This window comes from Epinephelus fuscoguttatus, linkage group LG11, assembly GCF_011397635.1.
Source record: "Epinephelus fuscoguttatus linkage group LG11, E.fuscoguttatus.final_Chr_v1".
NCBI classification, from domain to species: Eukaryota; Metazoa; Chordata; class Actinopteri; order Perciformes; family Serranidae; genus Epinephelus; species Epinephelus fuscoguttatus.
This window is the reverse complement of record NC_064762.1, coordinates 33,912,890-33,928,926: the sequence shown is the minus strand read 5'-3', so window position 1 is coordinate 33,928,926 and position 16,037 is coordinate 33,912,890. Positions and strand designations below refer to the sequence as shown.

At 45.8% G+C, this 16,037-nt stretch overlaps 1 protein-coding gene and 8 non-coding genes across 9 annotated transcripts; 4 read left to right on the top strand and 5 right to left on the bottom strand.

Annotated features, from left to right (window-relative positions):
* The first annotated feature begins 2,371 nt into the window (after positions 1–2,371).
* LOC125897598 (uncharacterized) lies at positions 2,372–6,064 on the top strand. The gene is made up of 5 exons (XM_049590994.1): positions 2,372–2,910; positions 3,186–3,347; positions 3,416–4,229; positions 4,317–4,422; positions 4,867–6,064. Exons 1-5 carry the CDS (start codon positions 2,372–2,374, stop codon positions 5,931–5,933), a joined length of 2,688 nt encoding a protein of 895 aa, XP_049446951.1. The 3' UTR covers positions 5,934–6,064.
* A 4,534-nt stretch (positions 6,065–10,598) lies between these two features.
* On the bottom strand, positions 10,599–10,671 carry trnav-cac (transfer RNA valine (anticodon CAC)). Its single transcript has one exon. It is a non-coding gene; the product is annotated as a tRNA-Val (tRNA).
* Positions 10,672–10,927: 256 nt separating this feature from the next.
* Positions 10,928–10,999, top strand: trnad-guc (transfer RNA aspartic acid (anticodon GUC)). The gene has a single exon. It is a non-coding gene; the product is annotated as a tRNA-Asp (tRNA).
* Positions 11,000–12,698: 1,699 nt separating this feature from the next.
* trnav-cac (transfer RNA valine (anticodon CAC)) lies at positions 12,699–12,771 on the bottom strand. Its single transcript has one exon. It is a non-coding gene; the product is annotated as a tRNA-Val (tRNA).
* Positions 12,772–13,028: 257 nt separating this feature from the next.
* On the top strand, positions 13,029–13,100 carry trnad-guc (transfer RNA aspartic acid (anticodon GUC)). The gene has a single exon. It is a non-coding gene; the product is annotated as a tRNA-Asp (tRNA).
* Positions 13,101–13,841: 741 nt separating this feature from the next.
* Positions 13,842–13,914, bottom strand: trnav-aac (transfer RNA valine (anticodon AAC)). Its single transcript has one exon. It is a non-coding gene; the product is annotated as a tRNA-Val (tRNA).
* An 880-nt stretch (positions 13,915–14,794) lies between these two features.
* trnav-cac (transfer RNA valine (anticodon CAC)) lies at positions 14,795–14,867 on the bottom strand. Its single transcript has one exon. It is a non-coding gene; the product is annotated as a tRNA-Val (tRNA).
* Positions 14,868–15,121: 254 nt separating this feature from the next.
* On the top strand, positions 15,122–15,193 carry trnad-guc (transfer RNA aspartic acid (anticodon GUC)). The gene has a single exon. It is a non-coding gene; the product is annotated as a tRNA-Asp (tRNA).
* A 753-nt stretch (positions 15,194–15,946) lies between these two features.
* On the bottom strand, positions 15,947–16,019 carry trnav-aac (transfer RNA valine (anticodon AAC)). Its single transcript has one exon. It is a non-coding gene; the product is annotated as a tRNA-Val (tRNA).
* Positions 16,020–16,037: the final 18 nt, after the last annotated feature.

Genomic DNA, 16,037 nt, shown 5'->3' with positions numbered 1-16,037 from the left:
TCTTGGTCAGTTTACAAAAATATGCAAATACGGATTTAATGTGAACATTAAATGTCCCTAACACAATAAATATTACTGATAGTTGTCGCCTAGTGATGGAGGAGGATGAGGAGCTGGAGAGCGATGTTAAACCTGCCTCCATCTGAATTTGACATTGAATTCAGTAAGTGGATCTATTGTATTAATTAACAGAGTTTCTTTAAAATGTTACTGTACATGATTAAAGTTTTGTATCACCTGTGCTTTCAGAGCCACCAGCAGAAGTCTCCAGTGCCCCAGCTGTATCTCTATCAACAGGTTTTACTCTATCAGTGTGGAGGAGGATTCTGTTTGAACCAGAATTCACCTGCCATTACTGTTCTGTCAACTAGTTTGTTGTTTTGGCCATGTTCCGGCCTGTTCTGATGCTTGTGTTCTTTTCCTCTCCTACTAACATAAGGAATTAACATGTCAGCGATGATGGTAAGTGCTTTGGTTTTTTTTTGCATGCTTTTTTCAGTCTGTCATATAAGGATGTGGCATGTTAAAAATGTAGCTCAGATACAGGTTAACATGCCACATCTTTGACTGACAGGTGATGTGTGTACTATAGTTTATTAATGTTGTTTCTGTGCTTTACCTGTTTGCAAACACTTTAAAGCTTTTATTTTTTTCTATTTAAAATAATGGCAATTCACAATTTAGTAAAACTGGATGTTTTTAGTCTGTACCAGCAGTTACTACAGAAACAACAGGTAAAGACACATTGTTAAGCTTAAACAAACTTGACTGTGTGAGGAAAATGACATTGAATTGTTTTTACAGCTCACAGGACAAAGCCAACAGCTACAGCTACTGTTTCCAGACCTGCTGAGCCTAGTGACCCCCCTGTGAAAGGTTATTTTAGTTCTTTACTTCACACTTTAAATTATCTTGAATGTCGTGTGAACTTTCTTGTTTTTTTTCTTTTAATCCTACAGCTACAGTGAAGACCCCACTGCCAGTCCCTCCTCAGCTGCTTGCCATCGCTCCACAACTTGGGATAGAAGAGCAGACGCCCAAAGTGTTTAGACAAAGTATGTCATCCTCTTATACTACCAGTGTATCTCAGATATTGATCAGTTTCATTCTGACAAATCAAATGTGTTAAATAATGTGAAGTAAATACGACATCCGGTGTCTGTTAAGGTTTTATACAATTTTGTTGCAACTTTTTTAAAAGCACATGAAAAGCCAGTCTCCCACAGTTCATCTTCTGGGCCTGGGATAACAGCAGCTCCATGTCTTCCTGAAGGTAAATGTTTTATTTTCTTACATGCTGTGAGACAGAATATCTTAATTTTCATAAGTAATCTGTATGTCTCACTTGCCTGTCCTGTTTGTATCTCACCATCCCAGATTCATCATTACAGAATATTGCCCCTGTGGAAGCACAAATAGACACTGTCCTTGATGAAGGTATTTATTTTTGTGACACTGTTTTAATCATAGAAAAAAGATAATAACACGCACATCCCAAAGAAATATTGAAAGGGTGCTGGATCATAAACTTCTAACATGCATCAAAAAAGGAAAAAATAGCAACGCAGGCTCTTCCTCAGACTTGTAATGGGTACAAGTCTGAGGAAGAGCCTGCGTTTGTTTGAAACGTCACTTGACACAAAATAAATCATGGATTAATGGGAGCTCTATCAGTGTGCGGATCATTTTTTCCTTTATTGATGCATTGTTTTAACCATAGCAGTCACTGGTACAGAGGTCTCTTCCTTTTTCTCTTATTGTGTATATACTGTAGTTTTTTGTTGTGTTTTAACAGCTTCGCCATGTCCAGCACCTCCTGTCCCATTAGATGCCCCACACCAGCCTGCAGCCTCTGTCCCAGGCCATGATCAAGATGTTGCACAGTGGAACTGCTCCCAGCAGCAGAAGATCTGGATGAAGACTGAGATGGAGGCGTTGGGGCTCTGGCCGGGGTCACGTCCAGTACGTCACCTGATGAACATGCTGTCCCTGTGGCGTTATCCACCTCAGCCTGAGCTCATCGACTCAATCTCTGAGCTGCCCTCACCAAAGTACTTTCAGCTTCATCCATTTTTCATCTGGAAGCCAGAGCACACAATCATGGAGAGGGTTAGAAACAATTACATCTTGCCCTGTCTTTATGGCTGTCCCAACCTCAGGTAGCTTCCTCTGGCGCCGGAAGGCCCAGAGTCGTCATTGGCACCAGCGGACAGTATTATATTTTAGCCTCGCGGCTCACCTGCAAGGCTTGTAAAAAGTACTGGCATGCTGACAAGCCGCAGTGGCTGGAGAAGCTACCAGAGCGCTTCAGCAACATTGTGCCAGCTTTCCTGACACACAAAAGGCCATCTGCAAGTCTGTGATGGACGAGATGAGACGCAGCGGCAGATCACCAGAGGACATGTCCAAGCAGCTGACGGAGGCACTTCATCTTAAATATGAGAGAGCTCACCTGGCCTACCTGCTGAGTGTGCAGAACGTCAGGGACGGTGAAGCAGGAGTCTACGGCCAGAGAACCATCACTGGGCTCCTCAGACAGGCAGATACTCCTGCGCCATTTGGTGGATACTCAGATGCAGATGGCTGGTGCGGAGTGTCTGTTTCATCTCACTACCTTGTCGATTGCCTGGTCCGAGAGTATCAGCGCCAGGAGCAGCTCCTCACTCTGCTGCTTCAAGGTACCTTTGGACAGGCACTGAGGGCAGATCACACCCGCAAAGTAGCTAGGAAGGTTGTGCTGTCGTCTGGCACCATGTCTTCCTATGCTATTATGAACGAGAACTGGATGATCCTGAGCTGGGTGATGCTGCAGTCTGAGTGTGATAGGTCCCTTTATACCATGTATGAGGGTCTGTCGCAACGCTACACTGCAGCAGGAGTGCAGAAGGCAAACTTCCAGTGGGTTGACAGGTATAAAGAATAAGTTTCAATTGAAAACATTATTTTAGTATTTTAACTTGTTGTACATTACATATTTTTTAAATGCTGTTTTTGTGTTGTTGTTTTTTTCTTTTGTTTTTTTTTTGCACAGCTTATATAGTAATTGACGTTTTGTTAGGCCAAATACATACCAAAAATAAAAGAGATGGAAAACTTGCAGTAAATTGTTTTATATTGTGAATAAGACCCATTTTGTACAGAACAAATTGTAAGATACAGGTATTTTTGTCTTTTCAATGTTTTAGGGACTGCTGTGCTGCCTTTAAGGTCCTGCAACCTGGGGCTCAGGATCACATCTCATGGGACTGCTGGAGGACCTCAGAGGCCATCGTGGCACAAGCGACCTCTGGAAACCTGGCAAACAACAGTGCCTCAAGACTCAAGTTTAACCAAGACATCACCATCAAGTTAGACTTGTTTCACTGCATGCGCCGGTTTACCAGAGAGTGTGTGTCAGAACACCATTCCTTTATAGTTCCTTTTGCCAGTTCCTCTCTGCAGCATTCGTTGTGGTGGACCAGGGTGACCTCAAGAGGCTCCAGGAGGCGTACAAGTTCTGCAAAATCTCTCCTGCTAACCCCACCAAGCAGCACATCAGAGAGCACTGTAGAACGAAGGTGCCACAGCCCAGAGAACTGCTGCAGAGGGTAGAAGATGTTTTACATCATTTCTACCTGGCAAAGGACAGCAACGATGTGCCCCTCTTCAAGGCCTCCATGTTGAGGGTGTGGAGGATTCAGCGCATCCACATCCTGAGAGGCTGCCTGAGCGACCCTGAGGTCAAGGAGGGAATCCTATACAGGTATGGTGGCACCTTGCAGCTCAATAACACCAAGGGCGCAGGAGCTGCTGTACCTATTTGGATTCCCGTGAGAGGCACATCTCAGCAGGAGGGCTTCCACTCTCACCAAGCCCAGTGGGTGACAGGAAACCGGGTTTCCTGTGAGCTCTTCCAGGCCCAGGCATTGACTGGAGTGGTGAGGTGGAACTTTCAGCGGCTGGTGGACCTGAAGCAGCCTGGTGTCGAGCTGCCAGCTGTGTTTGACCCCCTGTTGATTACACAGCTAAACACAGCCTCTGTCAGAGTGACAGGGAGGGCCAAATATGCAGCTCTGCAGGCATTAAACAGGGACACAGGGGAGAGATTTGGGCTGCAGTATCTAGAGCCAGGCTGTCGTCCGGTTGTTTTAGACTGGGACAAACACAGGACACAAGTCAACACTGAAGCTGCTGAAGTCGTGGAGATGGAGGATCACTTCTCTGCTGCTGCAGTGAGCACAGACTCTCAGGTAATCCAGGTTAATCACTCAGACAGATTGAAGAAATCACTATACAGACAGATTGAAGAAATCACTATACTTGATTCTATATTTCAGGAGCCCAGTGATGATGGAGTTGGACCAGTGCCAGTCCTGTCTTCTCAACAGTGCTCTGCAGAAGTTTCCAAGTCCCAGCAGCCACTGATACCAGCTTCTGCCACAGGTAAACCAGAGACTCAGACTTTGATGTATACAGGTCATTTGATGTATACAGGTCATTTAAATTACCCACTTACCATCCCTCACACAGGCCTCACTGTTAAAAAAGACTTGGACACTGTGGTTGGAATTTATTTCATGACAGTGATATTAATATATTGTACATTAACAACTATTATTGACCGAGTGTATGCAGAATTTAAAAACTATGGAAATAATTTGATTGTCACAAATTGAACTGTTTGTTATTTCAAACAACTTCTCACAAATGCCGCATACACATTTTTTATCCATGTTGCTTTTTTTCCCAGTAAAATTTGCTTGTAATTGTAACTTTAGATGACAGGACTGTGCCTAACCATGTTACAATGTGACTGTATTATCATAATCTTAGTCATTCAAAGCTAGACAAAAAAACAGGATAATAAACATATGCTTTATTGTTTAGACCTGCCAGGGGTAGCGCCATTGCCCATAGCCTCCTCTCCCCGGGCCGCCCGCACTGGACCAATAAAGACGGGAGGTCTCATTCAGGTCCTGGACCACAGCCGGTGGACAGGGGCTATGAGATCTGCCATCGACGGGCTCCTGTACAAGCACCATGGGGCCAAGGACATCCTAAAACGGGTGGATGCAGACTATGCTGCCATGGTTCAGCAAGCATGCAACGACCCCAACAGCCTTCTCCATCCCACCACATGCCAACATATCTCCAGATATGTTAAACACCTGGCAAAATTAAAAAACACAAGCTCCTCCCTCAATACCAGCCCAGAGAAGGTATTTGAGACACAACAGTTGTGGCAGAGTTTGGCCACAGGCAGCGAAACAGTCAGTGTGCCTGTTGTGACTTTGCCCCCTGCCACGTTCAACCCTCCACCTGTGGCTCCCCCCCAGGAGGAGTCAGTGAGCCGAGCCACAGTGGAGAAGATTGTTGAAGACATTCTAGGGAAACAGCAACAACAGCAGGAGCAGCAGGAGCAGCAGAAGGAGAAGAGGACCAGGAACTGTCTAGCCTGCGGTCAGCCAAAGTCCCGGTATCTCGGCGACGGCTCTTCTATTCATTTTTTTTACCAGTCGAAAACAGTAAAGTACTTCTACTGCTCCACTAAGGTGTTTAACACGTACGCAGCTGAGGGCCTCACAGACCCCAGGATGTCGTTCCAGGACTTTGCTGCATCTCCTTTCTTTGAGCGGGAGCTGGAGGCGGCCAAACAGAGGTCGGCTGAGTGGAGGAAGGTGGCAGAGGAGAGGGCAAAGAGGAAGAGTGAGGTGCAGCTGCCAAAAGGTCGTCTGTGCAGGTTCTGCCACCGGCCTCTAAAGCAGGGCCCTGACAGCCCTCATATCCACACCAGCTTCCCCGGGGTGCCGGGGAAATACATCTACTGCCCCTCCAGAGTGTTTTCCCTGTACAAGGAGCAGGGCATGGTGAGGAAGATGAGCTGGAGGGACTTCCAACAGTCTGCCTTCTTCACGGCTGAAAGGGACAGATGGGTCGCAGAGAAGAGGAAGTGACTGTGAACCCATAGTCACTTTACACTGTAAACTCCAAAAATACCCTCACACGCACATACAATAGGGTTTTCCCTATTATTATTATTATTGTTATTATCATCATTATTATTATTATTATAATTATTATTATTATCATCACCATCATTATTATTATTATTATATTATTATTATAACTATTATAATATTATTATAATTATTATTATTATCATCACCATCATTATTATTATAATAATATTGTTATTATTATTATATTATTATTATCATCACCATTATTATTATTTATTATTATTATTATTATTATTATCATTATATTATTATCATTACTATTATATTATTATTGTTATTATTATCATCATCATCATTACTATTATTACTATTATGATATTATTATTGTTATTATTATCATCATTATATTATTATTATTACTATTATAATATTATTATTGTTATTATTATCATCATTATATTATTATTATTATCATCATCATCATTACTATTATTGTTATTATTATAACAAGTGAATATTGACTGATAAGTGTTCCAGCACTAATTTTGTAAATAGGTTTTTGGAGAAACTTTGTACAGTATGTATATATATGTTGTATATTTCTTTCACTGTTAATGTGTTTTATATCTTTATATCTTAAGTTTTCAATAAGTATTTTTTATTATTATGTGTTTATTGTTAATAAAATATCTTGAAAGCATCACTCTGACTGTCTTATTAGAGGTAGTAAGTGATAGAAAATATATATTTATATTCATGTGCTCAGCTGTACAAATATTTGTAATATAAATTTACTATTTTACCTTAATAGAAGTAAAACTGTAGCATGATTTAGCATCTTATTTGCATAATTATTCAAAGGGTGTTTCTTGATTCTGTGCCTTGATGTGAAGCACTTTGTGTTAGTATTAGTATCACTATTGTTACTGCTATTTATTAGTTCAGTTCACGTTTTACCAATAGCAGCATGATGAAATAGCATTATTGTCTAACCCTTTAAATCATAAGGTCCTGTTATCATAATCTTAAAAAATAATTGTGTCGGCATGGGTTTTACTGGCCACATACGTGTACGTGCACATATTAGGAATTTGACTCATTTTTTTATAGGTGTCAATGTCTGTACACAGAATAGACATACAGATAAAAACGTGTGTCCAAGCAGTCAGTCCTCTCTCCTCCCCCTGGACAGCAGTGTATCAGAGCAGACTGCAAAGGCTGCTGAATAAAAAAGAATAACTAATGTAATATGTTGCTTTATGTACATGAGGTAGGTGGATGTAAAGGTATGAAACTATACGCTGTTTAAAGCATGCTTGGATTATGTTTGTATTCAGCATGTTTTTAAACTATAAAAATGTGTCTCAATACACACTGCATACAAACAATAATATCAATAATAATGTTAATAAGAAAATCCCTATAATTTGCTCAAAATCTGTTCGTAATTTTCACTTTAAACATTTTAAGAGGTTAAATGCAGTTGTTTTGTGTTATGCAGACACAATGTAGCAAAATATTTTAAGCCAAATATGGGGAGCTTTGTTTGGGTGCAGTGGGATTCGAACCGCACCTCTCTGTGAAGGGCTTCTGGCCGCTGAAAAGTCCTCTACACCTATCCGCGGCTGGCCTTCGCGTGTTAGGCGAACGTGATAACCACTACACTACGGAAACTGTTGAAAAGACTTGTTATGCGTGTGCCAGCGTCAGTGCACCTTCAGCTGCTGAGGTACAGAAGGTTTCAAGTAAAGGCTGAAATTATTATTCACTAAGAAACGCAAGACAGCAGCAGCGGCTGTTACCGCACGGGAAAACCGAGGATTCACCATTACCAACAACTTATATTGGGAAATGATTGCTCTGTGAAATACAATAGTACTACCACATGTTGATTTCAGGAGAGCTACGGAGAGGGACTCTCTGTCGGTCTCGAGGACCTCCTAGCAAAACCGACGATTTGGGGGGGGGGGCAGGTCTTGACTCTGGCCGTGTTCAGCAAGAGAGGAGACCTTGGAATATATTCAGGGGGTGGAACGAGCCCTTTGAGGAACTCCTGAACCCGACCGACACACCCTCTGTGGATGAGGCAGAGTTTGAAGACTTGGGGAAAGCCTCACCCATATCCCTGGCACAGTTGTTTGAGGTACGTCAGCAGCTCCTCAGCGCCAAGGTACCAGGTGTGGATGAGATTTGCCCTGCGATGCTGAAGGCATCCTCCATTCTCCATGCTTTCACCCTTATCAACAACTTATGTTAGGAAATGATTTCTCCATGAAATATAATAGTCCTACCACAGGTTGCTTTCAGGTGAGCTATAGTGCTGGACTCTGGATTGGTTTCGAGCCTCCCTGGCATAAGCTTTTCCAGTATAGGAGGTGCTGGCCAATAACTGAAGGTCAGATCCAGAATCAGGAGTGACAATGCACAGACGGTGCTGGTAGTGGAACTGTGGACCAGTTCTTTACCCTTCAACAGTTGTTGGGGGGTGTCATGGCAGTTTGCCCATCCAGCGTACATGTTGTGTTTGTTGTTCCTTGTCAAGCAGTGCTCTCTGTGAACAAACAAATGTGTTTCCGCCAGTTTCGAACTGGGGACCTTTTCGTGTGAGGCGAACGTGATGACCACTACACTCACGGAAACTGACGAAAACAATTGTTATACGTGTGCTGGCGTCAGTGCACCGTCAGCCGCTGAAATTCAGCAGTCTTCAAGTTAAGGCTGAAATGCGTAACCTTCATATTCATTGTGACGTTACATTGAGTCGTCTATTAAGTGGTTTTATCCACATTCCACACCTTTGGTCTACTAACGCAAATACTTCCCTGTATATCTTTGTGTGTTCCTGCTGGAACAATACCACCTGCGCGTTCAGGTGCTAAAAATGATGACGCAGCCTTCCTCGTTAGTATAGTGGACAGTATCTCCGCCTGTCACGCTGAAGACCGGGTTCGATTCGACGGGAGTCGTGTTTTCTACCCGTTGCTGATTATTCACCAAGATGGCAGCGGCTGTTACCGCACAGGAAAACCTACCACATGTTGATTTCAGGAGAGCTACAGAGAGGGACTCTCGGTTGGTCTGCAGGACGTCCTAGCAAAACCGACGATTCAGGGGGGGAAAGCAGGTCTTGACTCTGGCCGTGTTCAGCAAGGGAGGAGACCTTGGAATATATTCAGGGGGTGGAACGAGCCCTTTGAGGAACTCCTGAACCCGACCAACGCACCCTCTGTGGATGAGGCAGAGTTTGAAGACTTGGGGAAGCCTCTCCTATATCCCTGGCACAGTGGTCTGAGGTACATAAGCAGCTCCTCAGCGCCAAGGTACCAGGTGTGGATGAGATTTGCCCTGCGATGCTGAAGGCATCCTCCATTCTCCATGCTTTCACCCTTATCAACAACTTGTGTTGGGAAATGATTTATGCATGAAATATGATAGTCCTACCACAGGTTGCTTTCGGGGGAACTATGGTGTTGTACTCTGGATTGGTCTCGAGCCTCCTGGCATAAGCTTTTCCGGTATAGGAGGTGCTGGCCAATAATTGAAGGTCAGATGCAGAACCAGGAGTGGCAATGCGTAGTCTGTGCTAGTAGTGGACCAGTTCTTTACCCTTCAGCAGTTGTTGGAGGTATCGTGGCAGTTTGCCCATCCAGCGTACATGTCGTGTTTGTTGTTCCTTGTCAAGCAGTGCGCTCTGTGAACAAACAAACGTGTTTCCGCCCAGTTTCGAACTGGGGACCTTTCGCGTGTTAACGTGATAACCACTACACTACGGAAACTGTTGAAAAGACTTGTTATGCGTGTGCCAGCGTCAGTGCACCTTCAGCTGCTGAGGTACAGAAGGTTTCAAGTAAAGGCTGAAATTATTATTCACTAAGAAACGCAAGACAGCAGCAGCGGCTGTTACCGCACGGGAAAACCGAGGATTCACCATTACCAACAACTTATATTGGGAAATGATTGCTCTGTGAAATACAATAGTACTACCACATGTTGATTTCAGGAGAGCTACGGAGAGGACTCTCTGTCGGTCTCGAGGACCTCCTAGCAAAACCGACGATTTGGGGCAGGTCTTGACTCTGGCCGTGTTCAGCAAGAGAGGAGACCTTGGAATATATTCAGGGGGTGGAACGAGCCCTTTGAGGAACTCCTGAACCCGACCGACACACCCTCTGTGGATGAGGCAGAGTTTGAAGACTTGGGGAAAGCCTCACCCATATCCCTGGCACAGTTGTTTGAGGTACGTCAGCAGCTCCTCAGCGCCAAGGTACCAGGTGTGGATGAGATTTGCCCTGCGATGCTGAAGGCATCCTCCATTCTCCATGCTTTCACCCTTATCAACAACTTATGTTAGGAAATGATTTCTCCATGAAATATAATAGTCCTACCACAGGTTGCTTTCAGAGCTATAGTGCTGGACTCTGGATTGGTTTGAGCCTCCCTGGCATAAGCTTTTCCAGTATAGGAGGTGCTGGCCAATAACTGAAGGTCAGATCCAGAATCAGGAGTGACAATGCACAGACGGTGCTGGTAGTGGAACCGTGGACCAGTTCTTTACCCTTCAACAGTTGTTGGGGGGTGTCATGGCAGTTTTGCCCATCCAGCGTACATGTTGTGTTTGTTGTTCCTTGTCAAGCAGTGCTCTCTGTGAACAAACAAATGTGTTTCCGCACAGTTTCGAACTGTGGACCTTTCGCGTGTGAGGCTAACGTGATGACCACTACACTACGGAAACTGACGAAAACAATTGTTATACGTGTGCTGGCGTCAGTGCACGTCAGCCGCTGAAATTCAGCAGTCTTCAAGTTAAGGCTGAAATGCGTAACCTTCATATTCATTGTGACGTTACATTGAGTCGTCTATTAAGTGGTTTTATCCACATTCCACACCTTTGGTCTACTAACGCAAATACTTCCCTGTATATCTTTGTGTGTTCCCTGCTGGAACAATACCACCTGCGCGTTCAGGTGCTAAAAATGATGACGCAGCCTTCCTCGTTAGTATAGTGGACAGTATCTCCGCCTGTCACGCGGAAGACCGGGGTTCGATTCCCCGACGGGGAGTCGTGTTTTTCTACCCGTTGCTGATTATTCACCAAGATGGCAGCGGCTGTTACCGCACAGGAAAACCTACCACATGTTGATTTCAGGAGAGCTACAGAGAGGACTCTCGGTTGGTCTGCAGGACGCCCTAGCAAAACCGACGATTCAGGGGAAAGCAGGTCTTGACTCTGGCCGTGTTCAGCAAGGAGGAGACCTTGGAATATATTCAGGGGTGGAACAGGCCCTTTGAGGAACTCCTGAACCCGACCAACGCACCCTCTGTGGATGAGGCAGAGTTTGAAGACTTGGGAAAGCCTCTCCTATATCCCTGGCACAGTGGTCTGAGGTACATAAGCAGCTCCTCAGCGCCAAGGTACCAGGTGTGGATGAGATTTGCCCTGCGATGCTGAAGGCATCCTCCATTCTCCATGCTTTCACCCTTATCAACAACTTGTGTTGGGAAATGATTTATGCATGAAATATGATAGTCCTACCACAGGTTGCTTTCGGGGGAACTATGGTGTTGGACTCTGGATTGGTCTCGAGCCTCCCTGGCATAAGCTTTTCCGGTATAGGAGGTGCTGGCCAATAATTGAAGGTCAGATGCAGAACCAGGAGTGGCAATGCGTAGTCTGTGCTAGTAGTGGACCAGTTCTTTACCCTTCAGCAGTTGTTGGAGGTATCGTGGCAGTTTGCCCATCCAGCGTACATGTCGTGTTTGTTGTTCCTTGTCAAGCAGTGCGCTCTGTGAACAAACAAAGCGTGTTTCCGCCCAGTTTGAACTGGGGACCTTTCGCGTGTTAGGCGACGTGATAACCACTACACACTACGGAAACTGTTGAAAAGACTTGTTATGCGTGTGCCAGCGTCAGTGCACCTTCAGCTGCTGAGGTACAGATGGTTTCAAGTAAAGGCTGAAATTATTATTCACTAAGAAACGCAAGACAGCAGCAGCGGCTGTTACCGCCCGGGACAACCGAGGATTCACCATTACCAGCAACGTATATTGGGAAATGATTGCTCTGTGAAATACAATAGTACTACCACATGTTGATTTCAGGAGAGCTACGGAGAGGACTCTCTGTCGGTCTCGAGGACCTCCTAGCAAAACCGACGATTTGGGGCAGGTCTTGACTCTGGCCGTGTTCAGCAAGAGAGGAGACCTTGGAATATATTCAGGGGGTGGAACGAGCCCTTTGAGGAACTCCTGAACCCGACCGACACACCCTCTGTGGATGAGGCAGAGTTTGAAGACTTGGGGAAAGCCTCACCCATATCCCTGGCACAGTTGTTTGAGGTACGTCAGCAGCTCCTCAGCGCCAAGGTACCAGGTGTGGATGAGATTTGCCCTGCGATGCTGAAGGCATCCTCCATTCTCCATGCTTTCACCCTTATCAACAACTTATGTTAGGAAATGATTTCTCCATGAAATATAATAGTCCTACCACAGGTTGCTTTCAGGAGCTATAGTGCTGGACTCTGGATTGGTTTCGAGCCTCCTGGCATAAGCTTTTCCAGTATAGGAGGTGCTGGCCAATAACTGAAGGTCAGATCCAGAATCAGGAGTGACAATGCACAGACGGTGCTGGTAGTGGAACCGTGGACCAGTTCTTTACCCTTCAACAGTTGTTGGGGGGTGTCATGGCAGTTTTGCCCATCCAGCGTACATGTTGTGTTTGTTGTTCCTTGTCAAGCAGTGCTCTCTGTGAACAAACAAATGTGTTTCCGCCCAGTTTCGAACTGGGGACCTTTCGCGTGTGAGGCGAACGTGATGACCACTACACTACGGAAACTGACGAAAACAATTGTTATACGTGTGCTGGCGTCAGTGCACCGTCAGCCGCTGAAATTCAGCAGTCTTCAAGTTAAGGCTGAAATGCGTAACCTTCATATTCATTGTGACGTTACATTGAGTCGTCTATTAAGTGGTTTTATCCACATTCCACACCTTTGGTCTACTAACGCAAATACTTCCCTGTATATCTTTGTGTGTTCCCTGCTGGAACAATACCACCTGCGCGTTCAGGTGCTAAAAATGATGACGCAGCCTTCCTCGTTAGTATAGTGGACAGTATCTCCGCCTGTCACGCGGAAGACCGGGGTTCGATTCCCCGACGGGGAGTCGTGTTTTTCTACCCGTTGCTGATTATTCACCAAGATGGCAGCGGCTGTTACCGCACAGGAAAACCTACCACATGTTGATTTCAGGAGAGCTACAGAGAGGGACTCTCGGTTGGTCTGCAGGACGTCCTAGCAAAACCGACGATTCAGGGGAAAGCAGGTCTTGACTCTGGCCGTGTTCAGCAAGGGAGGAGACCTTGGAATATATTCAGGGGTGGAACGAGCCCTTTGAGGAACTCCTGAACCCGACCAACGCACCCTCTGTGGATGAGGCAGAGTTTGAAGACTTGGGAAAGCCTCTCCTATATCCCTGGCACAGTGGTCTGAGGTACATAAGCAGCTCCTCAGCGCCAAGGTACCAGGTGTGGATGAGATTTGCCCTGCGATGCTGAAGGCATCCTCCATTCTCCATGCTTTCACCCTTATCAACAACTTGTGTTGGGAAATGATTTATGCATGAAATATGATAGTCCTACCACAGGTTGCTTTCGGGGGAACTATGGTGTTGGACTCTGGATTGGTCTCGAGCCTCCCTGGCATAAGCTTTTCCGGTATAGGAGGTGCTGGCCAATAATTGAAGGTCAGATGCAGAACCAGGAGGCAATGCGTAGTCTGTGCTAGTAGTGGACCAGTTCTTTACCCTTCAGCAGTTGTTGGAGGTATCGTGGCAGTTTGCCCATCCAGCGTACATGTCGTGTTTGTTGTTCCTTGTCAAGCAGTGCGCTCTGTGAGCAAACAAACGTGTTTCCGCCCAGTTTCGAACTGGGGACCTTTCGCGTGTTAGGCGAACGTGATAACCACTACACTACGGAAACTGTTGAAAAGACTTGTTATGCGTGTGCCAGCGTCAGTGCACCTTCAGCTGCTGAGGTACAGAAGGTTTCAAGTAAAGGCTGAAATTATTATTCACTAAGAAAGCAAGACAGCAGCAGCGGCTGTTACCGCACGGAAAACCGAGATTCACCATTACCAACAACTTATATTGGGAAATGATTGCTCTGTGAAATACAATAGTACTACCACATGTTGATTTCAGGAGAGCTACGGAGAGGACTCTCTGTCGGTCTCGAGGACCTCCTAGCAAAACCGACGATTTGGGGCAGGTCTTGACTCTGGCCGTGTTCAGCAAGAGAGGAGACCTTGGAATATATTCAGGGGTGGAGCAGGCCCTTTGAGGAACTCCTGAACCCGACCGACACACCCTCTGTGGATGAGGCAGAGTTTGAAGACTTGGGGAAAGCCTCACCCATATCCCTGGCACAGTTGTTTGAGGCGTCAGCAGCTCCTCAGCGCCAAGGTACCAGGTGTGGATGAGATTTGCCCTGCGATGCTGAAGGCATCCTCCATTCTCCATGCTTTCACCCTTATCAACAACTTATGTTAGGAAATGATTTCTCCATGAAATATAATAGTCCTACCACAGGTTGCTTTCAGGGAGCTATAGTGCTGGACTCTGGATTGGTTTCGAGCCTCCCTGGCATAAGCTTTTCCAGTATAGGAGGTGCTGGCCAATAACTGAAGGTCAGATCCAGAATCAGGAGTGACAATGCACAGACGGTGCTGGTAGTGGAACCGTGGACCAGTTCTTTACCCTTCAACAGTTGTTGGGGGGTGTCATGGCAGTTTTGCCCATCCAGCGTACATGTTGTGTTTGTTGTTCCTTGTCAAGCAGTGCTCTCTGTGAACAAACAAATGTGTTTCCGCCCAGTTTCGAACTGGGGACCTTTGCGTGTGAGGCTAACGTGATGACCACTACACTCACGGAAACTGACGAAAAGCAATTGTTATCGTGTGCTGGCGTCAGTGCACCGTCAGCTGAAATTCAGCAGTCTTCAAGTTAAGGCTGAAATGCGTAACCTTCATATTCATTGTGACGTTACATTGAGTCGTCTATTAAGTGGTTTTATCCACATTCCACACCTTTGGTCTACTACCGCAAATACTTCCCTGTATATCTTTGTGTGTTTCCTGCTGGAACAATACCCCCTGCGCGTTCAGGTGCTAAAAATGATGACGCAGCCTTCCTCGTTAGTATAGTGGACAGTATCTCCGCCTGTCACGCGGAAGACCGGGGTTCGATTCCCCGACGGGGAGTCGTGTTTTTCTACCCATTGCTGATTATTCACCAAGACAGCACCCGCAGAGGCTGTTACCGCACAGGAAAACCTACCACATGTTGATTTCAGGAGAGCTACAGAGAGGGACTCTCGGTTGGTCTGCAGGACGTCCTAGCAAAACCGACGATTCAGGGGGGGAAAGCAGGTCTTGACTCTGGCCGTGTTCAGCAAGGGAGGAGACCTTGGAATATATTCAGGGGGTGGAACGAGCCCTTTGAGGAACTCCTGAACCTGACCAACGCACCCTCTGTGGATGAGGCAGAGTTTGAAGACTTGGGAAAGCCTCTCCTATATCCCTGGCACAGTGGTCTGAGGTACATAAGCAGCTCCTCAGCGCCAAGGTACCAGGTGTGGATGAGATTTGCCCTGCGATGCTGAAGGCATCCTCCATTCTCCATGCTTTCACCCTTATCAACAACTTGTGTTGGGAAATGATTTATGCATGAAATATGATAGTCCTACCACAGGTTGCTTTCGGGGGAACTATGGTGTTGGACTCTGGATTGGTCTCGAGCCTCCCTGGCATAAGCTTTTCCGGTATAGGAGGTGCTGGCCAATAATTGAAGGTCAGATGCAGAACCAGGAGTGGCAATGCGTAGTCTGTGCTAGTAGTGGACCAGTTCTTTACCCTTCAGCAGTTGTTGGAGGTATCGTGGCAGTTTGCCCATCCAGCGTACATGTCGTGTTTGTTGTTCCTTGTCAAGCAGTGCGCTCTGTGAACAAACAAACGTGTTTCCGCCCAGTTTCGAACTGGGGACCTTTCGCGTGTTAGGCGAACGTGATAACCACTACACTACGGAAACTGTTGAAAAGACTTGTTA

Coding starts and splice junctions, on each gene's coding strand:
- LOC125897598 (XM_049590994.1), top strand. CDS start 2,372: ATGAGACGCAGCGGCAGATCACCAGAGGACATGTCCAAGCAGCTGACG. Junction 2,911..3,185: donor AACTTCCAGTGGGTTGACAG/GTATAAAGAATA, acceptor TCAATGTTTTAG/GGACTGCTGTGCTGCCTTTA. Junction 3,348..3,415: donor AACCAAGACATCACCATCAA/GTTAGACTTGTT, acceptor ATTCCTTTATAG/TTCCTTTTGCCAGTTCCTCT.